This window comes from Symphalangus syndactylus, chromosome 18 (genome assembly GCF_028878055.3).
Source record: "Symphalangus syndactylus isolate Jambi chromosome 18, NHGRI_mSymSyn1-v2.1_pri, whole genome shotgun sequence".
NCBI lineage: Eukaryota > Metazoa > Chordata > Mammalia > Primates > Hylobatidae > Symphalangus > Symphalangus syndactylus.
The window spans coordinates 73,226,175-73,253,803 of NC_072440.2; the positions used below are offsets into that span (position 1 = coordinate 73,226,175).

Sequence of the window (27,629 nt, forward strand, 5' to 3'; positions counted from 1 at the left end):
GAGCCAAAGCTCCGGGCAAGGCCCTCTGTCCCCAGAGCCGGGGCGCCACCGCGCTACTCACGAAGCGAGAGGAGTTGTCATTCTTCACGGTCTTGGCGTTCCCGAAGGCCTCCAGGATGGGGTTGGCCTGCAGCAGCTGCCGCTCCAGCTCGCCCTGCAAGGAACCCAGGGATGCAGTGAAGGCCAGGCAGCGACCTGGGCCGCCGAGCCTGCCCTGCCTGGAAGGGGGACGATGGCAGAGCCGTGTCAGCATGTCCAACGTGCCAGGAACAGAGGTTTCCGGGTGGGCTCCAGTGTGCGACTCCAGCGAAGGCCAGGCCCCGGTATCATCCAAGTGCGGCCTTCCTGCCAGGCTTTGGAAACCTTGGTCAGTTTGAACTTACTTCCATGGCCCTGGAAACGGCAGGCAGGAAGCTCCCTCAGCTCTAGGAACCTGGCCCTGGAGGACCCATGTGAAAGCAGCACTTAAACTAGGGAGCTGGCAGCACAGACACCCCGGGACAGTGTCTCCATCCTGTATACACCAGCTTCCCTCTACCTCCTTGCCTCTAATCCTCACATTTTTATTCCTTTTCATAGAAAAAGCAAATGAGGGGATCAGATCTGGAAAATATACACGCTCATCTCATCTGTGTCCTGATAAATGCTTCACTTTCTGTACCAGCCCCTCCACTGCTGCGCCCAAAACCCACCACGGCAGGCAGTGAGCACAGGACCCATGAGGCCCACTTTGGGCTCCAAGCTGTTTACTGAGAATGTCAATAAATCCTACTGTGAACTCCAGGGTGCTTTGTGGTAGACAAAATGCACCCTTGCGCCTTCTTATCCCTGGACCCCCACCATACTCAGGGGGCAGGGCAGAGCGGCCCCATTTCACAGAAGAGGAAGCTGAGGCCAAGGGAGGGGTGCTCAAGGTCATCCAGCTATCAGTCAGCAGAGCGGGGTGGCAGCATTCCAGTCCCCTCCCTAACCCGTCAGCCACTGCCTTGTCTTCACACCTGCACAGCAGGCCCATGCAACCAGGGATTAACTAACGCTGGCTGAGAAGACTAGGGAGCTGGTTCCCCTTAATGCCTGAGTGCCCTCTGGGGGAAAGAACATCACACAAGGGCCAGGCGAGGCTTTGTATTTATTAAAGGCTGGAGTCAAGCCAGGGTTTTCCGGGAACAGCAGCCGCCTGTGAGTGATGACAAGGAAAACTGGGAGGAGTAGGAGCTGCCAGGAGAGCCACGGACCCTGGCCTTACAAGCACACCTGCCAGAGACGAGATCCATCTGCAGGACACCACGGACACTCTGGAGTCTAGCTGAGCCAGACTGGAAGCCCACCTGAGACCACAAGGGACAGAGCAAAGCCTCCTCCTCTGGCAGCCCTCCTAGGCCAGGACCCCCCAACCCAGGGCTAGGAAGCCTTCCGCTTGTGAACCATCCAGACAAGTGAGGGCATTGCTCTAGTGCCCGCCCCTGAAGGAGGGTCAGCGGGGCCAGGTCAGAGGGCAGGGGTCAAGCTCACAGAGCAGGCTCTACGTGTGTGCTGGGCACCTGTGGTAACTGGACACCGGGCTTCCACCCACAGGCCTCGGGCGGGCCTGGGAAGTCGGCTGAGGCAGCCCACGGAGCCAGATTTGGATGAGAATGGCTCCCCCACCCATTACACCGTTCCTCTCAGAGCACAGGCCAGGCTGCCAGGCTGCCAGGCTGGCTGAACCGCTCCCGTTCCCGCAGACAGAAGGGAGCGTAGCCCCCTCCAGCGCCTGTGCTCGCCCTGGCTGGGAGGCGAACTGAGGCCTCTGTTTGGGACCACACGCTGTTGCCGTGGAAAGTGGGGCCGCGGGGCCAAGTCGGGAGCAGCCACTTCAGATTCCAGAGCCGTGTTCCCTGCTGACAACAGTGATGACTAACCTATGGCTTTTTCTCTACTGACATCTAATTGGGCACAGAAGAGATTTTAATTTTTCAATGAACTCTGCGTAACACGAAATGATGCGGTACTGTATAAGATTTGGGGTTACCCATCGGTTTCTGAAGGGCTTCACTGGGTGGTGTTTCTGCCAGTGAGCCCCAACTAGTGCACAAATAACACAGCAGGGAGAGTCAAAGGTCACACCGTTCAGGCTCCGGGCATCTGCCTGGAAAGCCCCTTGGACCAAGCTCTTTTTTGCCAACCCGCAGCCCAGGCCAAACCTGGCCTCCCTGCAGCAAGGTGAGGTCTGTAACAACCCCTCTGCTGGTGTTGGGAGGGTCAACTCGGCCACTGCAAGTGAGACAGTGCTGGCTCCCAAACCAAGTTCAAGGGTGTTCCGTGCTCCGGCTGCCTGTGGAAAATCACAGCACAGCTTCAGGCAAGGAAATCAACCAAACCAGCCAATGGCCTTTCACGCTGACAGCCTGAGCTATGACTGGAAGCCTGGGGCAACCTACTCCCTCACTCTAGTGGGCTCAGGGCAGGGACGGGGTGCCTACCAAAGTCTGCGTTTTGACAGCGTGGCTCCCACTGTCACCCCCAACCCCAGCATGCTGTCTTTGCTGAGTGCTGCCTTCCCCTCTACAACAGGAGCCCCAGATGTAAGGCATATGATCTATTTCACTGCTCTCTGTGTCCTGTCTCCTGTCTTCCAGGACAGGAACTCCAATGTCACCCTCCCAAGAACCAGTCACATACTAGGCAATCAATAAATACTCGGGAAATTGATTTTACTGCAAATTCAGAGATGGAAAACCACAGCTAGGGAACTCCTAACCTCACAGCTCTGTTTTTAAAATAGGCCTCCTAAAAAGAATGGAAAATGGGGGGTAGGGAGGGAGAGAGGGATGGAGAGAGAGAGAGAGACAAAGAGAGAGAGAGAGAAGAAAAGAAACTTTATTAGTTTCTAAATATAACTCCTGACGCCCCATGGAAAAAGATTCCAAACGTCTTGAGAAGATTGGCACATGAAAAGTTACTTTTGGTTCGGTTCCAGAAGACTGTACTCATTAGGCCATTCTGCAGGCCACACCCCAGACCTGCATGCAGACACACACCCCTCCTTACTTACGGAGGCCGCACACGGCACGCCAGTAAGGTGGAGCCACTGGGAGCGGCCAAGCTCCCCTCACAGGCTTCAAGGAACACCACTGGCACTTAGCTTTCACAGGGGAGTTTAAGAGTGTGTGCTTGAGAGAGAGCATCCCACAGCCATGCTTAAGTCTGATCACCCCAACCTCTGAAAAACTCCAACATGAGAACTCCCCGGCACTGCTTCTGACTGGCACGGCGGTGGCAGGTGAGGGCAGCCGGCCATCTGCATCTGGTCTGGACCACAGAGCATGGAGGGCTCCGTGAGAGAGGAGTCCCCGTCCACCGTGCCGGGGTCAGGTTCCGCATGGGACATGACAGCTATGGTGCACTGTGGGGAAATCTGGGCATGACTGGAGTTTCTGAGAACAACTAGGTGTGAGGCCCGTCCCCATTCTGCAGGAGCTGTCATTTCAGAGTGCACAGGAGGTCACTGTGTGCCACACCCAGCCCCTCCTCCCAAGACAGTCAGTGAGCTGAGCCTAAAAGAAGAGTTCTAGCTGCAGAAAGTGACAAGTGTGGGGTGAAAAGCTGCTTAGAACAAAATACAGAATTCAAGGGCACACGATGGGCAGAACACGCATTCCCAGTGCAGAACGTGCAGTAAACGTGCAGCTCACCTAGCGAGGACGCTGCTGGGTTCAACCATAATCCATCAAAAGGGAGAGGAAAAAAATGGAGGTGAGATGACTTTCCAATTGCCCTTTCTCTCTTCGCTGGGGTGGTGGGGGTGGGTGGTTGTCCACCCAGAGGCATTTCAACAGCAGGAAAAAGAAATGGAATCAAACACAGGTCTGCCTGAGACCCTTCAAGCCTCCATCAACTTGAGAACCAAGTCTTGGAATCTGCCTTCCAGCCTCAGAAGGGAAGGACACACAGCAATCAGCTGCAAACGCCAAGAGGGCTGCTATGCAAACTCCAGGACCTCGCCAGTTTCCACAGCAACTCAGAAGGCTAAGAGGCCAAGGACAGAATGGGCTTGCTACTGCCGGACCACTCCCAGGACAGGCCACGCTGTCGCCTCAACGGAAATGGGCCCAGCCTCTGCTTCATTCCCCAAAGCATCCTCTTGTAAAGCTGAAGCCAGGACCACTAAGTGCTCTTCCTCCATCATCCCACCAAGGCCAAGCAAGCGGCCACGGGGACAAGGGCTGCAGCACTCACCTGGTCCTTCTTGCTCTTGTGCGAGGACGCCACGTACGCCAGATACTGGATGACCTTCTTGGTGTTCTCCGTCTTGCCAGCTCCAGATTCGCCACTACCAAGAGAGGCAAGGAAGTCCTGGGCTTAGGCATGGCCAAGTCCTTGACCTCTGTCCCTTCCCACTGCACACCCCGCTGCCTTGCGTTCTGTCAGGTGCCCGTGAAGGACCCAACGTGTGGCAGAAAACGGGACTGCTACATAAACGCTCTGGAATCCTCAGGCAGTCCACTTCCCATGGCTCTCCAGGGGCCAGACAGAAGTAAACTGAAATCCACTGCCTGCCCTGGTCACTTGGCAGCTTTCACATCCAAGTGTTTTAAAAATCAGTTTTAGGCAGCTGTGGACTTAGGGGTCAAAGGCACTTGTACATGTTCCTTTGAAATGTCACTTTAAGGAACGTTCTGTGCCATTAGCTCCCTTGGCAATGGGGTTTATGGATCTCCTTGTTAAGTTCAGAGGCTGAGAGGCCCCAGTGTCTACATCAATCCAGGTAAAGAAAAGCCACCATCCAGAGCAAGAAGGAATGCCTTCCGCCCAGAAGTTACGGAGGAGCTGGTTCCCAGCTGGATTGTGGAGAAATCTTGCTTTTCCTTTCTGCCATAAGCTCCACCCTCCTTCCCACTGCTCCTTGAGGAAGGATGATTGAAATTGAGCTCATCCATGCAGTGGGACCACTGAGTAGCAAACATACAAACTGAAGTCCTATCCCTTGGAGAAGTGGAGGAGGGGGCCTTGAATTGGGAATGAAGGACTCCACAAGCCCCAGTTGTGGTTTCAGTAGAAGACCTCAAGAATGAGAACAGATTGGGGTGAAACGAACCACTACCCAGACGGAGAAATACTTACGTGCACAAGATGGATTGATCTTCTCGGTCTGAAACAAAGGAGACATCAGATTAACTCCCGCCAGATACAAAAGCCTCCCCCACCTTGTTCCTGAAGAGCTGCCCGTTTCCCAGACAGGGAGTACAGTGCCACAGATGCTGTCTTTGCGGGGATCTCACAGCCCACCCTCACACCTGGCTGGGAGGAGCATTTGCGGGGGAGAGTGCCATTGGGCAGCTGCTCCTGCCGCCCAGGAGCTCAGACTGCCCATGCACGCAGTTCAGCCCCCACCAGAAAACCAGAAATAGTTCTGTGTCTCCCACCTTAGAGGAACTAGTGTGTGGAAAGTTCTTCAGGAGTTGACTTTCCTGGGAGCTGAGTGGGGACCTGCCCTGTGTGTTTATAACGGGGCGGGGGGCTGAAGCTGTTATAAATAAGCCTGCCGCAGGTGCTCTAAAAACCATCCCCACTGAAGGAAGGAGTGCCATTTAAGAGGCTGGGGGAGGAGGGGTGACGAGGCCTGGCTTTGCAACGGGACAGCCCTGGGATAAGATGCTGCCTCATAGCCTGAGACCCGGGACAGCTGCGCAGGCTTCTCTGAGCCCCAGCTCCCTCCTCCGCAGAGTGGGATAACAGTACTTGTGTCCACAACACATGTGAACACACCAGCATGGTGTCTGGCAAGTGGAAGGTGTGCAATGATGTCACTTTAGAGGCAGCTTGTAAAGAATGACAGCTTCTGATGGGTTTCTGTGACAACCTGTTCTCTAGCCGGGTGTCAGGAACTTTCAGCAACTATCAACAGCTCTATGAACTGCTCGGCAAGGAAGGTTATAAATACCCACCCTCCCCCAGTACAGGAGGGGCAGTAATGCCCACACTCTGAAAGCTAAGTTTGCCAGAAACACTAAGGCATCCTGGCTGTTCAGTACTGGGTATTCAAGCAACAGCTGAAAATACAAACTCATTTTTTTCCGTTTTATCCCACCCCATCTAATAGCCTCACCATCCTTGAAGTCAAATTGGCCTGAATCCAGGATCAGGCTACTTACAAATATTTGAGCTGCAGTGAGGTATTTAATTCTGAGTCTCAGTTTCTACATCCACAAAGTAGATCTGCTACTAATTCCCTTGCAGGATTAGTTTGAAAAATAGAAATAACACATAAAATGGACCTGCCGCAGTCTCCCTGTAAAGACAGTAAGCTCCACAAACGGTTGCTGTCTATACCGACTTCCCCATCGCGACGTCGCCACGATGGGTGGCAGTGGCGTTGTCAGGGCAGTGGGAGCATCCATGGCTGTTGGTACAGTATCGGCACTGGGTGTAAACACGGATTCAGCGACGTGTGAAGGACACACTGAGTGGCTCGCACAGCCTGGTCAGGGCCCTGCATGACTAGGCACTGGGAGAATGACTCATGGCTTTCCAAGTGCATGGCCTCAGGAGACACATTTAACCGTTCAACACCAGTAGACACCGACCAGCTAGGCTGCCTGCCTCTTCCGAGGTGAGCTTTCTAGCGTGCCTGACCTCAGCAGCGTGTGGGGCTGGGCACTGCCTCCAATCTCTTCTTCTGCCCACTGGTCGGTCATTCAGGAGGGAAAAGGAAGCCCAGACAGAAAGAAGAAAAAACAAACTTCACACCCAACACCAATGGCAGCTGCCCCTGCCCTGGGCCGCAGCTTCCTCCCAGCCCCCTAAGCATCAACGGGGTTGGGGCGCAGAGGGGCTGGGTGACTCCCATTCACAAACACACCCCACACCCTGCTCTCTGATGTGGAAACTGCTCAGGAGACAAGCTCTAGGGGGGCCTTACTCCCCCTTGCCTTTCTCAAAAAACACAGAGTCCGTCAAGCCTGCACAGCAAGGACAGAGATTAGAGACCTGCATCCTTGACAAGACAGACGGGAAAACAGAAGGGAGGGAGGCGGCAGGAACGACAGCCTGGGGAAGACAGAGCAATTTCATCACTGGCCCCTAACAACAGTGTGGCAACCGATAAGGGTTCGGAACAAACATTTTTGTCATCCCAGCCCCTTGCCCTCCCCGACTGCGTCTCCCTGTGGTCTGCCCCAGCTGTGGGCATGTTTAGTCACCGGCTCTACTAGCAGGCAAGAATGTACCTGCGAGTGCTGGCAAGTCATGAGCAGCAACGGCCCAATGCTACCATAAAAGGAAACATTCCCCAACCCTTCCAGAGGAACCGTTTTCCCAGGGCTGTCCCTAGGATGGCTGGAATTCCTCTAATTGTGTGAGGAGGAGTCAGAGGCTCTGCTGCTGAACAACAGGAAGCAGAGCCCCCAAACACACTCGAGGGCATGCACACACAGGCACATGCACGCACAAGGACATGGACACACACATAGACACACAGCATCTGTGCATACACAGTCACTTACGGAGGTAGGTGTACAGAGGTACGTGTGCACAGAAATACATGCACACACACATGTGCAAAGCCATATACATAGATCCACACATGGACGCACACAAGGCACACAGCTGCACATGCATTCACAGATAAATATCCACAAGCACAAGTGCAAACACAGGCACGCAAGGCATGTATTCACAGGTGAACGTGAACATACATGTATGTACATAGCCATGCACACACACTTCAAATTCCGAAACCCCAGAGCCAAACTCATTGTCTCCTCTCCATCCACCCCAGCATCCCCAGCTCTCTCACTTCTCCAGCCTTCCCCCTCCAATTCCTGAAGCCAATTTACCACTGTCAACACAGTCTAACCATACCTTAAAGAAATCTGGATTTGTTCTGCCAGGAACATTCATTTGGACAAATGCTTTCTGAAAGGCAAACTGCTGGGAGGCCTCCTCATTGCACCTCTTGCCGCACTGCTTAGTATCCCAAATTCACCTGCCCCATGCACCACGAATCGTACCATGGCCCCAAGCAACCCAAAAGGTCCTTCCAATGCTCAGGAAGGGTTTTGGTCTGTTATCTTGTGTGGCCTCCAATAACCTTACAAGGTGTTGTATTGTAATGCACAAAGCAGGTATTATCGTCATTGTTTTGCAATCTTTCCACACAGCGGTTCGTCTGGATTTGTTCCTGATCTCAGAGGCATCTCTTCTGGGCAGTGGGGTGGTTAGAATTCTTAGCAACCAGTGGGCTCTTGGCCTACTCAGTTTACTCTGCAGCCCACCTCCCCACCCTGTGCATTCTGCTGGAGACTGCCATTGGCGCCCACCTCACCAACCCTTCCCCGCACTGTCATCTCACAGGATGAGCACATTCAGAGTCCGGCCCAATCCGCTTATTTTGGCTCAAGTCCTTATTTGGCCTGTAAGGACTGAAGGCTTATTTGAAAACGCCCTTCCTTCCTCTACACGGGAGGAGGCCGCCGGGGACAAGCCTCTTCTGGGACACGAGCCCCCTGCCAGATGAAAGTCTAGCCGTGGTAGGCGCCTGAACCCACTGCCCCAGCCCCTCTCTTGGTGAGGGTGGGGTAGAGACGGGGTTATGAGTCACTCTGCAGTAGTTTTCAGACTTTTCAAAAAGCAGCGGCAGTCCTTCCTCAGACAAAATCTTCCCAAATCCCTGAGCAAGGGACAGTGGGTGGTGGAGACAGGGTTCCTCAGAGCACAGTTTGACAACCACTGGTCCATGTGTCTGGAGCAGTTCTGCAAAGGAGGAAGCCACAGCTGAGAGCGCTGCAGCCCTGGGTTCCGCTCTTCCCCACGCGATGCCTGGCCCCTTGACCTCTCTGGGAATGAAGGGACTGCTCTGAGGATGGAAGGAAATGGTGTTCCCGTCCTACACGGTGTGAGGCAGACGCCCAGACATGCCATCCTCACCCCCCTGCTGTCTCGGAGCTCCCAACTGAGCAATTCCCTGGCACCGCCACAAGAAAGTCTTTTATAAAAGTTACAAATTCAAGAACCAGGCCATTTTCTCCCTGGATTTCATTTTAAACCTGAAATGTCCTGAGGCCAAGCCCATACAGTGAGGGCATCTGAGCTGATGTGGCCATCTACCTGTGGACAGGTGTATCCAGCCAGCTCAGCAGGCTGGGCCCAGGAGGGAGGAAGGGAAACCTGACCACAGGTATTTCATCCCAGGTGCAGACTTCTGCTGGGGGCTTAAGGCTCACTTCCTCTGTGAGAGGAGCTGCAGCTCACTCTTGTCCATAAAAGGCCACAAGGCTCACAGAGTGGTGACATCAGCCCGACAGGAAGTACAGAGGAAGGGGCCTGGTTCACCAGCAGCCACTGCTGGGACTGACTCATCACCCTGCTCCCAAGATCACACCTCCCGAGGTTCCGGCACGGAGCAGCTCTCTCGGGCTCCACCTGGGAGAGGCCCCTGCAGGACCCCATCTTCGGCTCCACTGGACTTCTTGAGAAATGGGTACGGGCCAAGAAAGAAAGACAGGAAAAAGGGCAGTTTCAGGTTGGACAACATGCCCACGTTGGGTGAGACTGATGGGATAATCTGAGACAAATGGGACCAAAACTTTCCACCACCAGGGAGCCTTCTGCTTTCAGGGAAACTCCAGAGTAGCCCCTGGGGGTGGCTTGCTATATGTGTTGGCACTGTGAGCCCTGCCCTGCGTTGCCAGGATGGGCGTCTCAGGCTGTCCTGGGCAGAGTCCTAGACCCAGAGTCACTTCTCCCCGAGACTCTCATGTGAACAGCATCTGGGTCTCAGTTGGTCAAAGCACAAAGCACCTGCGGGGCTGAAGCTTGGAACTCAGGGGCTTGGGAAGGCCTTGGAGAGCACCTACTTTAACTCGACCCCAAGATCAGGGCATCATTCTTCTTTCCTAAGAAACCCGATGACTTGATCAGAGTTGCACAAATGGGGCTGAGAACTCAGGTCTCTGGAAGCCTCACCCACCCCCGGACTCCCCTCCAGCGAACATCCCTATGGGCACAGCACTCGGCACCTCCCGCAGGCCTGCCTCAGTGCTGCAAAGAAAGGGCCGCGACACTCTCATGACGGGAAGCTCTGCTTCTCCACAGCCAGCTCAATTCACAAGCTTGGGTTACAAGTCTTTGGGAGGCAAACAGAGAGGAGAAGAAAAGCCAGTGCAAAATGATGCTTCATATTAGCAGAGGCTGCAGATCTATGCCGAGTGGGGTGGAGCTTCCTGGCAGCCTGCCTGCCTAGCAATCCGCCAGCAAAGGAGGAAGCCCCTGCCATGGCTCCCAGGCACACAATGAGATCATGGGCAAGTGCGCCCTCCACGCCACCACGGTAGGCCCAGACCAACGGACATGCCTGCTCAGCAGCATCCACGCCAGAAGCCAGTTCGACTTGGCCCAGTGCCTCTGCCCACAGCCCCTGTGTTCCCCCAGGTGGAACCTTGGTTTGAACCTGCTGAGACCCAAGTCCCCAGTTACAGGAGGCAGAGAATGGGTAGCCCTCCCCCTCCAGGCACCCTGGATAATTAAAAAAAAAAAAACTTCGAGGGATCACTCTTAACTTTCATTATGTCAGACTAAGCAAGGCCCCAAACAAGCCTTCTCTTGGCCAAAATGCATTAGGAAAACACAGGTAAGTTCCCAGCACACAGGCAAATCTGCCAGAAACAGCACTGCTGTTTCTGTGGGCGGGGCCAAGAGGGGGAACTTTCTCCTTCTGGGGTTGTTGCCAAGGCAGCTCCAACAGGTTTGTCAGACTGGAGGGAAATTCAAAAGCCACATACAAGTGCTGACCACCCACAGCTCATGCCACCGGGACACTCCCAGTCCAGTTCCGCCTTGCTCCTACCTAACATTCCCCTTGGGAAAAGGAAAGGCAAGGCAGGAGGGGCCCCTGTTGACTTTTGCAGAGGGCTGGAGCAACAGGGAATAAGAGGGAAGGAGCAGGGACACACACAGGGAGCATGGAAGACACAGCCAGGCATTGCTCATGACAAACTCGGCTCCCTGTTGGAGCACAAACAGGCCTGCAAAGACAGCAACCAGCTTTGTGAAACTCCCTTTGATGAGTCAAACGTGCTTGAGAGCACCAGGGACATCAATGGCAGGAGGCGAACAGTAACAGCGCATGAACATGCTGCCTCGGAGGAGCAGTCGGTAGAAGAAAAGGCGTGTCGGTGACTGTTAGGCCAGGATTCACTCCTGGAGCACAGCTCACACTTCCTCTCCTTTCAGCTTAGACCTGGGCCCTGTTGTATCTGTGGACCAGCTCATGTGGAAGAGACAAGATTTTCAGGAAGAATCCTGAAGCCAGGTGGGAATGACATCCTGAGCCCCCATCAGCACTGTCTGTTTGTCAAAAGAAAACCTGGGGTCTCAAGAGTTTATGGAGTTTATGATCAAGGTCCACATGGGGCTGACAGCCTTGGTCAAGACTAAACAAATTTGACAGAAGCCACTTGCAGAATCCCAACTTTTATACCTGCAGACTTTCAGCTCATTTATCTTTCTTTAGTTGTAGAGAATTACTTTGGTTCTCCACTGATACCTTCATTCCAGAAATCAGGTAGGTAAAGGAAAGCAACTCCTTTCTCTGCACACACTGTTGTTCAGCCCTGACAAACTGAGACACAGTTCAACTGAAGTCTCTGAGCCGGAGCTGGAGAGAACAGGAAAAACGGGCTGGTAGGTGACACTCACCAGGCAGCAAGAGAACTCGTCACGGGCGGCCAAAAGCACAAAGTGGCTTAGTGATTAGGGATTTGATGTGAGTTTTTGTTGCTGGTTTGTTTCAGGGGATGGGAAGCAGAAACAAAAAACACTGGGCAAAGCTTCCAAACACCCCCACCCAAAGTTTCAGGTTCTAAGAGGCCACTTCCTATTTCCCGCTCAGTGGGCCCAGAGCAAAGCATGGTGGGCCTGTTGGGTTGGATTTACAAAAAAAAAAAGTAAGCCTAACGCTGAATCCTTGAAAAGGGCCCGTTAACCACAGATTCCTCTTCTAGAGAGAAGACGTTCTAGAAATGAGACTGACAGGCAGGACCATCGGTAGTTCAGCAGCCTCATGCTGGGGCCAGGCTTTCCTTCCTGGGGGAGCAGCACAAAGCAGCCAGCTCGCATCAGCTCGAGGACAGCACCTCCCGGCTGCAGCCATGGTGTTGGGTGGTGGCCCAGGGCCTGCTTCCCACAGCACCTGTCTGGTCCACCAGCAGCCCAGGGAACAGAAAAGCGTTTCAGGGCTGCAGAAGAACCAACTCTGGATCAAGCACATCTCCTAAAGCTCCACTGAGGCCACATCAGCCCCAGGCCTCAGCTCTGCGTGGACCAGACCAGACAAGCCAGAGACCGCGTCTGCTATCACGTTCCAGTGTGTGGCACGGTCGCTGCAGGGGAAGCGGCTGTGACAACTCACTTCCTGCGCCTGGCCTCTCGGGGGAGTCTTTTTGGGGAGATTCAAATGGCTGCCTGGGAGATGCATTTGGCCATCACCTTCGTTAAGCGACCAGGAGTGTGCATGGAAGGAATGAGCGATGTGAAGGCTCCGTGGAAGGTGGGGCAGTTCAGTCAAGAAGTGTTTGGACTCCTACTGCCAGCTCTAACAGGTGCTTATCACAGGCATCACACACACGGCGTCTTACTTTTTACCATGGCCCTGCCAGGGAGTGTTACGAAGCCCAAGAGGAGGACAAGAGAACGAAGGCTCAATTAGAGTGAGTTGACTTGTTCCAGCCAGGTTGCAGTTAGGAAGCGAAAGAGGCAGATTCCTGCTCTGTCTAGTCCAAAACCCACAGTCTCTCCTCCACAACACACTTCCTCTTGCTCAAAGGCAATACGTGGCACTTTTCCCAAATCTAAGGCTGAGACAGGCCCAGCAGCCCCTTTTTGGTGCCCTGTAGAAGTGCTGTGTCATCTATCAAAGGCCCGTACCCACCCCAGAGGCTCTCAAGGCTCAGTGGGGCGCCCCTCTCTGTGCTGGTCTCTTGCTCTCATCTTGAAGCTGATGTGCCTATCTCTGTGCATGAGACAGTCACCTCTTCCAGGCAGGCCCCAGCCTGCTGTCTGTACACTCTCTGCAGAGTGCCCAGCACACACACAGTAGGTGTTCAGACAGCACAGGGAGACCAGCGGGTGCAGACACAGAACACGCCCCATCTTGGAGAGCCCACGCTGCCTCCATGGGCACATTTAGGCACACAGGGCCTGCTCCCGACCTCCCCAGCAGACAGCGGGGCCTTTGTGTGCTGATGGCTGGCAGGGCTGGCGGCCTCCCGGCTGGGTGCATTCCTGCTTCAGCAGAGTCATCCCATCTGTGGCTTCCACGGCACTCCTTCCTCAGCTGCCTGTCCCGGTGAGTTGACTTAAACAGAGCTTTTCTGCCCCTCGAAGCTTTTTCCTGAGCCTCTGCCGAACGTGGCACTTTTCCTCAGAAAGACCTTGGAAAGCAGATGGTTCCACAGAGACACAACTAGCGGGGCAGGGAGAATGTGGAGAGAAGGAAAGAGAGGGCCTCTCCTCCCCTAGTGCCCCCCAACCACTGAGGCGGAGATAAGAATTCCTTCAAGACCAGCCAGAGAAAATGAGGGGCACCAATGCCCCGCGGGCCTGTGCTGGGGCAACAGGCACCAGGACAGAAAATCAGGAGACTGCTTTCTGGGGCTGGCTGCCTGCGGGCTTTTTGACAAGCCAATTAACATATCTGTGCCTGCCTCTTTATGTATGAATTCGAAGAGCCATGATCAGACGTGAAGATATACAAAAATTCTACTTCTCATTGTTTACAGAAAAAGGTCAGACACCGAGGGGCATGTGCACACTCACTGGCACTCTGAGCGGCTGCTGGGTGACCAACCACCTCTGGTGCAGCTTCCATTGGGAACCAGGGATCGGGTGGGAGGGAGACTGGCCACAGAGCAAAGGGTTAAATTGCTCTCAGACAAGTTTAGGCCTAGAATGAAAGCAGATCTGCTTCCCCCAAAATGCTGGGAACTCATTAAAATATTAATACCATAAAGTCACTGAAAGTGAACCAAACCTGGCATTCTACCTAATTCACATAGAAGGGGCTTTTTCTACTCACTGGGGAGATAACTGGGCTCATGTCAAATTCCTCAACCAGCGAGTTCTCCTGTAGAGACATATACACCTTTCCCCACAGGGGAGACCCCAGAGGGTCTGGCCCAGGATCCAGAAGCACCATTTCCTAGGCGAGGCAGACCTTTTGCAGACCACAGCTGCTTCCACCTGAACTCTACAGCAGACCATTGTGCCTGCCCCGGGACAGAGTCCCACCCACCCCCAATGCCTGGCAAGGGCCAGCAACACAACGTTTATGCTCTCTCACTCTCCTGGCCTTGGCCAGTTCAAAGCCTTCAGTGCCATCACAGAGTTCCGAGGAACAGTCCAATCCCCAAGGCAGGAAGACCCAGGAACAGCCATGACAATGAATTAACAACATGGGAAAGCCAGGGACAGGAGGGTGAACCGATCATGTCACCCAAGGCCATGCTGGGCACGTCTGGGATGCCCTGTAACTACTTACTGACTGACACACACCACCGCCTTTCTGCAAGATCCGAGCACCCCAGGCCTCGCCACACCTGACAAAACTCCCAGGACACCTGATGCCGGCTCAGCCATGCTGGCGCAGGTGTAGGCAGCAAATGTCTTGTTTTGCAGCTAGGGCCACAAATATCTGTCTATAAACATGCCTTGTCTCTCCACCTGGACCGCCAGGGCATCCAGTAACAGGATAATGTCAAAACCTCCTGGCATTCTGGCACCTTCTGTCAACAACCTCCACGGCCTAATCCAAGGCACTACATGCTGTCATGCCCCACCCGTGCCCACGGCAGACAGCACTAATCCATCTCAGAGTTCCTGCATCGAGTCTCTAATCCTTGCCAGCACAGGGCTCCAGGCAGCCACTACTGATCGATCGGAGATGACACCCAAAGTAAAACTAATCTGCAATGCTTAGTCCAGTAGTTCTTAACTGGGAATAATCTTGCCCCCCAAGGAACACTTGATGGCAATGTCTGAGAATATTTTTGGTTGTCACAACTGGAGAGGGAAGGTGTAGCTGGTACCAAGGGAATAGAGGCCAGGATGCTGCTAAAAATCCTACAGTGCTCAGGAAGATCCCCCACCCCCAACAGAGAATCATCCAGCCTCAAATATCACTAGTGCCAAGTGTGAGAATCCCTGGCTTAGTCTGACAATAGGTGAGTGACATATAATTTATCCTCCAAACTGGGATGCTTCTGAAAGTGAAAGAGAGTGCTATTAATAATAACTGTGGAACAACAGGCATAAATCGAGACTGTACAGGCAAACCAGCACACTGAACAGATAAAGGCAGATGGAGGTCCCCAGGAAGGGTCAAAGAGCTCCTCTCCTACAAGTCCCCAGACAGAGCCACCAACTGTCCTATTTGGCAGAATAAATGCTAGTATGTCATAAGGCACAGCCAGCTCAGGAAGGAAATCTTTGTCCAGCTCTTGTTTAAAGAAAAAGCACAAAAGGAACTTTCCGGCTGTGCCTTTTAAGATGTAAGTGGCAGAGAACAAATCTGTTTCCCCCAAAGCCAGGTGGGCAGCATGCACTAAGACTTCACTCCAAAAGACAGGAGCAGATTTTAACAGCCTGCAGACCCCGAGGCTCCACAGGTGACACATGACCCAGGGCAAGAACCAAAGGTTCCTCTGGACATTTTTCTTTTACTAGTGAACCAGCTTGTCATAATATGGACAACTTCTGTTACTAACTTCCTCCCTGCTCCAAGAACAAGAAACCTATTCGTATTTGCTTTGCTGGTCAGCTATATATAGAAAGAAGGAACTTTTTTTTTTTTTTTTTTTTTTTTGAGACCGAGTCTCGCTCTGCTGCCCAGGCTGGAGTCCAATGACACGATCTCAGCTCACTGCAACCTCTGCACCCAGGTTCAAGCAATTCTCATGCCTCAGCCTCCTGAGTAGTTGGGACTACAGGCGTGCGCCACAATGCCTGGCTAATTTTTTTGTTTTTTTAGTAGAGACAGGGTTTCGCCATGTTGACCAGGCTGGTCTCGAACTCCTGACCTCAGGTGATCCACCTGCCTTGGCCTCCCAAAGTGCTGGGATTACAGGTGTGAGCCACCACGCCCAGCTGAAGAAGAAAGAAAATAGCCTAGAAATGTCCTCCATCAGTCAATGTGGGAGCTTAAGAGCTGCAGCAAGTCCAATGCTAGGCAGAAGGCAAAGTGAAAGCCTCTCAGACTGAGGGTTAGGAAACACATGGACCCAATTCCTGCACAGACTGCTTTAAAGGAGGCATCAACAATGCAAGTTTCCCGTGCGCACAAATGTATTTCCTATCCCTGGTCTCCGAAAGATGAAATCTCCCACCTGGCCGGGTGTGGTGGCTCACGCCTATAATCCCAGCACTTTGGGAGGCCGAGGCGGGTGGATCATGAGGTTAGGAGTTCAAGACCAGCCTGACCAACACGGTGAAACCCCGTCTCTACTAAAAATACAAAAAAATTAGCCGGGTGTGGTGGCATGCGCCTGTAATCCCAGCTACTCAGGAGGCTGAGGCAGGAGAATTGCTTGAACCCAGGAGGCGGAGGCTGCAGTGAGCCAAGATTGTGCCACTGCATTCCAGCCTGGGCGACAAGAGTGAGACTCCATCTCAAAAAAAAAAAAAAAAAGAAATCGCCCACCTACCTGCCCTCATAATTTGCAAATCTGATCAAACCACTTGATTCAGAATCTTGACAAATCACGAAGAGACTCTGAATTGCACAGATGTACGAGGGCAGTCCCTAAGTTCCTATCAAGGCCATTCGGTTATGGCCAAGACAAAGGAAAGCTCTGGTTATCTGCATCCTTTTTTTTGTCCCCCAATTACTTTCAGTGTATGGAGCTTTCAGGCCACCATCAAATTTTTGTTGTTGTTGAACAAATAAAAATTGAATGAATCTCTTGGAGAAGGAGTCCCACAGGTTAACTGAAGACAGTCTGAAGTCCAGATCTGAAGACTGTCTCCTGCCTCATCACTACACATTACTCAGTCTTAATGTCTTGCCTAAAAGCAAAAATGCCCAGTTGCTAGATAACCATCCCAATCCAGGATCCAAGTGTGAGAACAGGCCCTTACTCAGTAGCTCAGATCTCAAGATGACTCCGGAGTACACTTCTTGCACTAGGCCAATTAAGAGAGCTGGGAGCAAACTGACTCATAACCTCTAGAGACAAAGAATCAGACTTTTCTGGAATACCACAGAATGTTTTTCCACCAGGCTGTTCTAGTTAGCATTTTGAAACAGACATTCTACTTTAGAACTGAAGGGCTGACTTCCTCAAGATATTTTGATAGACGTGAACATAAGCCAAAGACTCGGCCAAACTTGAGCATCCTACATAATGCATCAAGCTCAACAGTGAAATGCCTCCTCCACAGCACAGCGCGGGTGGTGGGGGACAGGCCGCAAGCTGCCACTGTAAACCACTAAACCAGAGACAAAGTGGTTAATCCAACAAGATGCATTACCACCACTGTCTAGATAGACTGCAAAGTTTAAAGAAAAAAGGATCCGTATGTAATGGGACATAACAAACCACTATCCATACAAGACAGGAGAACACAGCCCTGCCTGAAAATTGGGTTTGAGTCAGGATTACATATGCCAGGTACTTAGCTAAGCTCTGAGAATATAAAGGCAACGTGGGCCCCATCTGTATCTAGGAGAGAAAAAGAAACGTGTAAACACTGCAGTCAAATAAAGCACTACCAGGGCTCTGATGCAAATCTAGCCCAGATATTCTCCTTGAAGGCCCTAATGCTTCAGTCATGTTTTTAAAAAAAGAGTAGGGATTTGCCATGCATTGCAGGCAGATAGGGCAGGTAGGGTGTTTTGAAGCAGAAAGGGCCTTTAGGGAAATGTAAGGAGTTCCACATAGCTAGAAAGGTGGAGAGGTAGGTAAAGGGCCAATTTTGAAGGGCACTGTACACTACCACAGAGTCTCAGTGTTATTAGGCTAGTGCAAAAGTAATCGCGGTCTTTGCCATTAAAAGTAATGGCAAAGACCGCGATTACTTTTGCACTAACCTAATAGCTCTGGGGGAATAAGGAGCCTTTCCATGATTTGTCAAGATTTCAAATCAAGTGATTTGATCACATTTACATCCCAGAAAGATGACCGGCTGGTGGAAGCAGAGGGTGGGGGTCTCTATTAAGAGTAAAGGTGGCTGGGCACGGTGGCTGACGCCTGTAATCCCAGCACTTTGGGAGGCCAAGGTGGGTGGATCACCTGAGGTCAGGAGTTCGAGACCAGCCTGGCCAACATGGCAAAACCCCGTCTCTACTAAAAATACAAAAATTAGCCATGCATGGTGGCACGAGCCTGTAATCCCAGCTACTAGGGGGGCTGAGGCAAGAGAATCGCTTGAACCTGGGAAGCGGAGGTTGCAGTGAGCCAAGATCATGCCACTGCACACTCCAGCCTGGGTGACAGAGCGAGATTCCATCTCAAAAAAAAAAAGAAAGAAAGGGAGTGGTAGAGACTGTCCAATGCTGGGGAGAGGTGAGGTAGGAACTCCTGAGAGCCGTGGACTTAGCAACACACAGGTCATAGGTGACCTCTGTCGGCCAGTCTGGAGAAGGGGTGGGGACAGATAGCCAGGGCGAGGGGAGTGACCAGGAGGTGGGGATGGAGGCAGTGAGCACAGACACTTCCTCCACAAAGCTTCACTGCGATGGAACAGAAGGGGCACAGAAGCCAGAGTGACAGGGGGGCAGAAGCCACCCGAGGCTCTGCATCTGTTTGTATAGAGATGGGAAGAACTCAAACGTGTTTCTAGACTGTGGGGAAGGAGCAAGAGAGGAAGAGGGAAAAACACAAAGGGAAGGGAAGAACAAGAAGAAGAAGAAGGGGCCTAAAAGAAAGCAGAGGGGGCAGGCACAAGAGCTCTTGAAAAGTATGAGAAATTGAGAGAAAAATTAGGAAATGTATATTTTAAAGCTTCTAGAACATTCTATCAACATATAAACATGTCCTCTGGATAGCCATTGGCCCTGGCTTTCGTACAGAGGTCTACAGACCTCCATGATGCACTGCCCATCACCAGCCACTAGATCAACGTGGCACCAAATGTGACTTAGCACCTGCAAAGGTGTCGATGAGGCCTCAGGTGAAGACTCAGCCCCAGGTGGGCTCACAATACGTCACCCACCTTGCATCATACTCCTGTAGGCGGTGTCTGTGATGGCGTAGATGTGAGGGGGCATCTCGTGCCTCTTCTTGCCCTTGTACATTTCCACAATCTCTTCAGAGTAGATGGGCAGGTTCTTGTAGGGATTGATGACCACACAGAACAGGCCTGAATAGGTCTAAAGAAAAGAGCGGCAAATAGGAACGGGTTAGGAAGTCTGATTCTCAGTAGTGTACAAACTTTGCAGCAAAATATCTGCAGCTTCAAAGGATCCCTGAGTCAGCCTGATGTGAAGGCACTCCCTGACAGCCCTCGCTCCCAGTGGCCCAGCTCCCGCAGCCCTGCTGCAGCTGTGGAGCACCAGCATCCTCCTTCTGCCCTGTAAGTGAAGATCCTCCTTCTCCACTGCAGGAGTGCTCCAGCCTCGTAGGTCAGTGAGTGTGCGTATCCACCAGGCAAGGTCCGCGGCCAAGCGGACAGCAGAAGTCCAGTTACAAAACTCAGATCCGAGGACAATGAGAGATGTCTTTGTCATCATAAGAGAGGCACAAACAGAAAAGGGATCAGCTGCAGCACAGCAAACTGTAGAAACACAAATCATTCCACACTGAAGGACGCTGAGAGACAGTGAAGCTTACACCTTTCTAGCACTGGAAAAACGCACTGTGTCCTAAACCAATTAGATCTTTTGTGGGATAGTGGGTCCCAGACAGACACCTCTTTCGCTGGAATCTTCTAGAGACATTCACATGCAAATCCCTCAAACACTTTAAGACTATTTCACATCCCCTGTGAGCTTTCTCCAAGACTTCTTCTCTGCAGGGGAACCCAATTAATCAACATCCTTAATGTGAGGTACCTAAAATATACCCAATACTCCAAGTGTGACTTGATCAAGTTCAAGTAAGACCCCCAGAGTCAGATGTCCTGAGTTCAAATCTCAGCAAGGGTAAGGTTCTTAACCTCTACTCCCCTCCATTTCTCGATGTGAAAAACGGGGACAGGCAGAGCTCTAGACCTCATTGGGTGGTTATGAGGATTAAACGAAGCACTTAGCACAGCATGCGGCATCGCCTTGGAGAGTAGCTCTGAGTAGGTCAGGAGAACCATTTCCAACAGCAACAGTTTATACACATCTGTCCTTCCTCGTCTTCAGGTAAATACACCTTACCTTGTGACTACCTCCGTGTCTTCCGGGAAATATACTTTACCTTGTGACTACTAATTCTTTTCCTAATAAATTTCCTGTTACTTTTTCTCCCAAGATCCCTCTCCCCAACAACAACAACAAAAAAGACTCCTAATAGCTGCACAAGACTCCCAAGACCACCCAGGGTGGCAGGTGCTCAGTTGGGGGAAGCAACTCTCTTTAAGCAACTGGAGTGACCCAAGTACCCTCTTCCTAAGAAAATGGGCCTGAGGGGCCCGGCAAAGTGAGGCTGGGGCTCCACGCACCACATCACCTGTGGCTCTGCCTCTGTGAAGTGACGATGGAAGGTCACAAGGCATTGGGTAGAGCTAGGAGCAGACTCGGGTCTCCAATGCCAACCTCCTTGGTCATGGAGGCCAGTTCTCCGAGCTCCTTCCAACCTTTTGTTTTCTCTATCACAAGTGGCCTGCACCTTCACTGTTCATGAAGTATCCACCATCTGAGGGACTGCATGCACTATGGGGTCAACTCAGCCCCCTCCACCTGTGCCCTCTCCAGTCGCTCCAAAACTGGGGATGGATCTTGTGGCTGAACCCCAAGACACGGTCCACACAGGAACCAGTCATGAAGAGAAGGCTCTTCTCAGGCACTGGCCAAAGGCTATGGCACAGGGAATTTCCAAGCAGCAATTAGACTAAAGGCAGAACCCAGAGGGCCCCACCAACCACAAAATGGTATGCATTTAAAACAGCTGAGGCCAGGCACAGGGGCTCACACCTGGAATTCCAGCACTTGGGGAGGCCAGGGTGAGAGGATCGCTTGAGGCCAGGAGTTCGAGACCAGCCTGGGCAATAAAGCAAGTTTCCATCACTACAAAAAATAAAAAAATTAAAATTAAAATTAGCTGGGTGTGGTGGCATGCACCTGTAGTCCCAGCTACTCAAGAGGCTGAGATAGGAAGACCACTTGAGGCCAGGAGTTCGAGGTTGCAGTAAGCCATGATGGCAACACTGTGCTCCAGCCTGGGTGACAGAGGCAGACCCTGTCTCTTTAAAAAAAAAAAAAAAAAAAAAAGAGCAGCTGAGCTTAGAAATGGACAAGCGTGTTTGGCTGCTTGGAAAAGGGGATGCAGGGCCCTTGATTTCCTTTCTTCCTGGAATAATTAGTCACTTGTTTTCCCTCCAACTACTCTTTTCATAAGAGACCAGGTAAGCGCTGAAGAAGTGTAAACATGGTATTGGCAACCTGCGGGTCCAGGCATTTCAGGAGGAAGAGACACGGGAGCCTGTTCTGGTTTTTCCTCTGCGTGAATGTCGAGTGGGGACAAGACAGAAGGCCAGGGAGCAGCAAGGTCACCCCAGGAGCTCAGAAACAATCAAGCTTTGTTTCTGGACTTTGAGAAAACCCACACTCTAGGAAATCCAGCCCAGGAAAACCAAGGACACGTGGTCACACACTAAGGGAGTGCCATGGAGCCAGATGTTTGGAAACAGCTGGTGCTGACAGCAGAAGGGGACTGCGGGTCATTAGGACAAGTCTTGCTGACAGCTGGGTGGGCAGATGGTCCTGTAGAGTGGTCTATGGGGGCTCAAAGTTCTCTGGGCTAATCCCGTCAAATCAGTGATGATGGAGCTAAGCCCTGCGGAATGAGCACTGAGGCTCAGGTGGGAGGAAGGAGATTCACTGGATGCTCATGGAGGCAAGACATTGAGCAAGCGGCTTTGCTCCCACGCGGCGTGGCCACGGCACGGCGCTGCTCCATTCACAGGCCACAGAGGCTCTTTGTGCCCATCCGCCCCCATCCCAGGGCCTCACCCCCTGAAGAAAAAGACAGAGCAGCTGTGGCTCAGAATTAGCCACGCCGCCCGCAATGCTGGGCAAACAGGCTGCACGAAGGCTCCTGAGGTCATGATTTGGAAGCTTGATGGAGAGACAGACCATAAATGAGGCAGCACCTCCCGCCTAGGCGGCCCTGCCCAGGGGCGCTGACATGCTAATAGCTCTGCACCTGCTAGGGTCTCCACTAGAATGACTGCAGAGGCCATCAATGGGCCTCTTAGTGATGATGCTTAGAAGAAGGCTGGTGAGAGGCAGGAGGAACTGCACACCAGAGGTGACAGCAAGGAAGCAAAAATGAGAGTTAATGCCTCCAGCCAAAGAGTTCTGGAGAAAAGGCGTGGGCACTACCCACCATGCCCACCCACAGTAAAACCTCTGCATGTGGCTTGCAATGGAAAGACACAGCCACTAACACTGAATGTATCTGAATAATGACGGTTCCCTTTCGTGGGAGGGAGAGGCCCTGTGCAAGCTCAGGCAGGCTCAGGTGCTCCACTTGTTTCAATTCATATCCAGCAGATCCCAAAAAGAGACTCAAGTTAAAAAGGCACCAATAAAGAGCCAAGCAGAGAAACAGGAGTTACTTTCACTTGTAACGCACATCAGCAGCCTGAGTCCAGGCCCCCAGGCCTTGCCCTGAGCCAGGTGCCAGCTGGGTGCTTAGAAAGTTCCCATGGACGCCGGGCGTGGTGGCTCACGCCTATAATCCCAGCACTTTGGGAGGCCAAGGCGGGAGGATCACAAGGTCAGGAGATTGAGGCCATCCTGGCTAACACGGTGAAACCCCGTCTCCACTAAAAATACAAAAAATTAGCCGGGTGTGGTAGTGGGTGCCTCTAGTCCCAGCTACTCAGGAGGCTGAGGCAGGAGAATGGCGTGAACCTGAGAGGCAGAGGTTGCAGTGAGCCGAGATCGAGCCACTGCACTCCAGCCTGGGCGACAGGGCAAGACTCCGTCTCAAAAAAAAAAAAAAAAAAAGTTCCCATAGAATCCTCGCAGATGAGGAAGTGAGACTCCACATAGCCATGTCTCACGGCCAGTAAGGGGCAGAGCTGAGATTTGAACCAGGTCCTGGAGGCTCCAACTGTAGCACTTAAGGGCTCTGCTTTACTGAGCAGAGGCCATCTCAGCTTAGTGGCACAGCAGAGTGGGTGTGACATGAGCTATAAAGCCTGCCAAGAGGAGCGCCTCCCAATCCCAGACAATGAGGCTGCGGCTCCCATGTCACCCCCACAGACACACTGTGCTTCCTTAAAGCACAGTCTGCCATTCATTTATTTGCAAGTCACTAATTCTGAATTTCGGTGGTTAATACTCCTTAGGGACAGGGGCCTTTAATTTGGTCCACATGATAATCTCGCCAAGTAACAGATGAGACACAATAGGTCTGAAAATCAAGAACCCAAGTTCCAGCCTCAGCTTGGCCAACACCTGGCTATGTGATCCTGCTTAAGTTCCTTGCTATCTCTGGGCCTCAATTCTTCCCACCTGCCATGTTAGAAAGCTGGGCTGGGGCCGGGTGCGGTGGCTCATGCCTGTAATCCCAGCACTTTGGGAGGCCAAGGTGGGCGGATCATGAGGTCAGGAATTCGAGACCAGCCTGGCCAATATGGTGAAACCCCGTCTCTACTAAAAATACAAAAATTAGCCGGGCGTGCTGGTGGGCACCTGTAGTCGCAGCTACTCAGGAGGCTGAGGCAGGAGAATCGCTTGAACCCGGGAGGCAGAGGTTGCAATGAGCCAAGATGGCACCACACCACTGCACTCCAGCCTGGGCGACAAAGTGAGACTCCATCTCAAAAAAAAAAAAAGAAGATTGGGTTGTAAAGGAGACTGTTCCACATATCTACTTGTTGATAGGTCTTTGATGAGCCAGGTTCATCCCCAAAGGGTGGGCATCGATGGCAGAAAACAAAGACCTCGTGGTCACAGACTTACTTAGCAATCAACAAGGAAATGCAGTCCTAGTCAGGAATTCCGGGCAAATAAAATGGCCCATGGCTCCACTGAAGGCTTTAGCACATTGCAGGGCACTCAGAAGCATGAGTCTACCTCGTAGAAATGTGCTTAAGTCTGTCTGAAATCATACAGAAAATTAAACAGCTGACCCTTTGAGAGTTGCTGTCTCTGTAACAGAATGAGCCTGCCACCACCTGCTTTTATTACATATGTGATCATGAGCAAAATCCCTCAGTCTGAAAGTTGGTCTTCCCATCTGTAAAGTGGGAAGGTCATAATAATCTTTTTTCTTTTTTTTATTTGAGACAGGGTCTCACTCTCTCGCCCAGGCTGGAGTGCAGTGGTGCAATCTCGGCTGACTGCACCCCTGACCCCCCAGGCTCAAGTGATCCTCCCACCTCTGCCTCCAACAAGTAGCTGGGACTATAGGCACGCCACACTATGCCCAGCTAATTTTTTTTATTTTTTGTAGAGATGGGGTTTCATCATGTTGCCCAGATTGGTCTCAAACTCCTGAGCTCAAGCAATCCTCTCGTCTTGGCCTCCCAGGGTCCTGGGATTGCAGGCATACACCACCAGGCCTAGCCTATAATAACCTCTTCATGGCTTTTTTCCACTAGGTCAAAAACATTTTGAGGACTGTTTTATTCAGCCCAAAGTTCAAGGTGGCTAGAGCAGCATAAAGAAATAAAGAGCTATTTTAGGAATAATAACAAGCAGATATTTCTTTCCCACTGGGGACAAAACCAGAAGGAAATATCTTTGAGTTGAACAGAGGAATTTGGGGTTGATATTGGACAGGACTTTGTGATCCCAGAGCCCGTTGGCTCCGGGATGCATAAATGCTCATCTCCCTGTCTCCTAACTTGGTGATGGGCTGTGTTTCTGCATTTTCTTTCTTGCCAGAAGAAAGAAAATGATGCCCCTGATCTGCTGCATGTGCTGGCCCTTTGCACATGCTGCTCTCTGGACCCTCAGTACACTTCCCCTTGGTCAAGCCTGGCCAGGGACCAGCACTAAAGTGCTGGACAGAGTCCTGGAGCAAGTCTTACTCTTGGTGGCTCACCTCTGCTCAAAGCACACTCCCTAGGGAAGTAAGCCACACCAACAAGCATCCGTAAAGAACAAGATGGGCCGGGCACAGTGGCTCACCCCTGTAATCCCAGCACTTTGGGAGGCCCAAGCAGGAGAATCACTTGCGCTCAGGAGTTCGAGACCAGCCCTAGGCAACATAATGAGACTCTGTCTCTAATAAAAATATTAAAAATTAGCCAGGCGTGGTGGCACAGGCCTGTAGTCCCAGCCACCAGAGAGGCTAAGGTGGGAGGATCGCTTGACCCTAAGAGTTTGAAGCTGCAGTGAGCTGTGATCATGCCACTGCACTCCAGTCTGGGCACAGAGCTACTTTGGGAGGCTGAGGTGGGCGGATCATGAGGTCAGGAGTTCGAGACCAGACTGGCCAATTAAAAAAGACCCTGTCTCAAAAAAAAAAAAAAAAAAAAAGGTAAGATGGCAGAGATACCAAAAATGGGCTTGGAGCAAATGGTGAAGGGAGAGGAGATCCAGTGACGCAAGAGGAACAAAGCAGGAAACCAGGAACTGGCACTCCCTACTTTAGAAGGAATCTACATTTTTAAAGTGCAAAAGGCTTATTGGAAAGAAATCAAAAGAGATAAAAATATTTTTTAAAATATCTTTTAAAATATTTTATTTTAAAAGATTTTTTTTTTTTTTTTTTTTTTTTTTGAGACGGAGTCTCGCTCTGTCGCCCAGGCTGGAGGGCAGTGGCGCAGTCTCGGCTCACTGCAAGCTCCGCCTCCCGGGTTCACGCCATTCTCCCACCTCAGCCTCTCCGAGGAGCTGGGACTACAGGCACCCGCCACCACGCCCGGCTAATTTTTTTGTATTTTTAGTAGAGACGGGGTTTCACCGTGGTCTCGATCTCCTGACCTCGTGATCCGCCCGCCTCGGCCTCCCAAAGTGCTGGGATTACAAGCGTGAGCCACAGCACCCGGCCTTAAAAGATATTTTTAAAAATATTTTAAATAATTAAGATATTTTATTTTAAACAATTTTAAAAGATATTTTAAAAATAAAATGTTAAAAAAGAATATTTTTTAAAGATATTATTAAAAATAATTAAAATTTTAAAAAAGAGGCCAGGTGCAGTGGCTTGCACCTGTAATGCCAGCACTTTGGGAGGCCGAGGCAGGTGGATTACCTGAGGTCAGGCATTCAAGACCAGCCTGGCCAACAGGGTGAAACCCCGTCTCTACCAAAAATACAAAAATTAGCCAGGCATTATGGCAGGTGCCTATAATCCCAGCTACTCAGGAGGCTGAGGCAGGAAAATCGTTTGAACCCGGGAGACAGAGGTTACAGTGAGCCAAGATCACACCACTGCACTCCAGCATGGGCAACAGAGCAAGACTCCGTCTCAAAAAAAAAAAAAAAAAAAAAAAAATTAAAAAAGAAGGAATCTACAACATTGACCTGAACCTTCATATCTCCACCAAAACTTGAGGATGAAGGCCAGTGGGTGGGCATCCCTCAGACAGGGCCATGTTCTTCTCCCTACATATGTTCTAAAACAGGCTTCCTGTTTTGTTTTTGGCTGCAAAGGGAACAGAATAATGCTGTAAGAACATCCCACTAGGATGTTCAGATGTCAAAGTTCAAGGATGTCGCTCCAGCACTCCTTCAAGCCCCCCTCTCAAACAGAGAGCCAGGGCCCAGGCACGTGAGGGTGATGGGAAGACCTGGCCCGCCCCCACCTCGGAGCCCTCAGACCTATCCTGCGGGGTGCCACAGCAGCCACTTACGTAGATAAGCCCTGAGTAGTAACGCTCCTTGAGGTTGTGCAGCACCGAGGCTTCGTTGAGGCACGTGAGCTCTGCCATGTCCTCCACCTTGGAGAACTTGGGCGGATTCATCTTCTGGATGTCATCCTTGTTCACCTTCACCTTCTTCCCGTTCTCCACCAGCTCCACGATGGCCTCTTCGCCCACCTCCTCCTTGAGGCTGGCTGGCTCGAAGCCACTCTTGTCGGAAGGCACCCATACCAGCTTCTTGGCAGCCCAGTCGGCCTGGGCCAGCGGGTTATTGATGAAGTTTTTATCCACATAGAGATACTTATCGGCAGCTTGCTGTGCCATGGTGACTTATAGCCAGGACCTAAGGGGGGAAGAAAAAGGCAACACATTACATACAACTACGTCAGCCACACAAGATCACTCATGCTCACACCTCTTCTCTTTGCAAACTGTATAGGATTAAGACGCAGTAAAACTCTATATAACCAGGCTGCACAATTTTCTTGCTCCACGCTTTTGTGATAAAGATATACATCACTGAAAAAACAAGCTGGGCTCAGGACAGTGGCTCATGCCTGTAATCCCAGCACTTTGGGAGGCCAAGGCAGGCGGATCACCTGAGGTCAGGAGTTCAAGACCAGCCTGGCCAACCTGGTGAAACCCCGTCTCTACTAAAAATAAAAAAATTAACCACGCGTGGTGGT

At 51.7% G+C, this 27,629-nt stretch overlaps 1 protein-coding gene across 2 annotated transcripts in view; it reads right to left on the bottom strand.

The window, feature by feature from the left end:
- MYH9 (myosin heavy chain 9) overlaps nucleotides 1-27,629 on the bottom strand; it is a 105,064-nt gene that overhangs the window by 39,360 nt on the left and 38,075 nt on the right. For both annotated transcript variants that reach the window (XM_055252930.2, XM_055252929.2), the window contains exons 2-6: nucleotides 26,935-27,286; nucleotides 19,186-19,342; nucleotides 5,104-5,131; nucleotides 4,219-4,312; nucleotides 62-154 (exon numbers count right to left, since the gene is read on the bottom strand). In XM_055252930.2, the coding sequence (XP_055108905.1) occupies nucleotides 62-154; nucleotides 4,219-4,312; nucleotides 5,104-5,131; nucleotides 19,186-19,342; nucleotides 26,935-27,267 (705 nt within the window). In that variant the 5' untranslated portion in view covers nucleotides 27,268-27,286. The remainder of the gene's footprint in view (nucleotides 1-61; nucleotides 155-4,218; nucleotides 4,313-5,103; nucleotides 5,132-19,185; nucleotides 19,343-26,934; nucleotides 27,287-27,629) is intronic.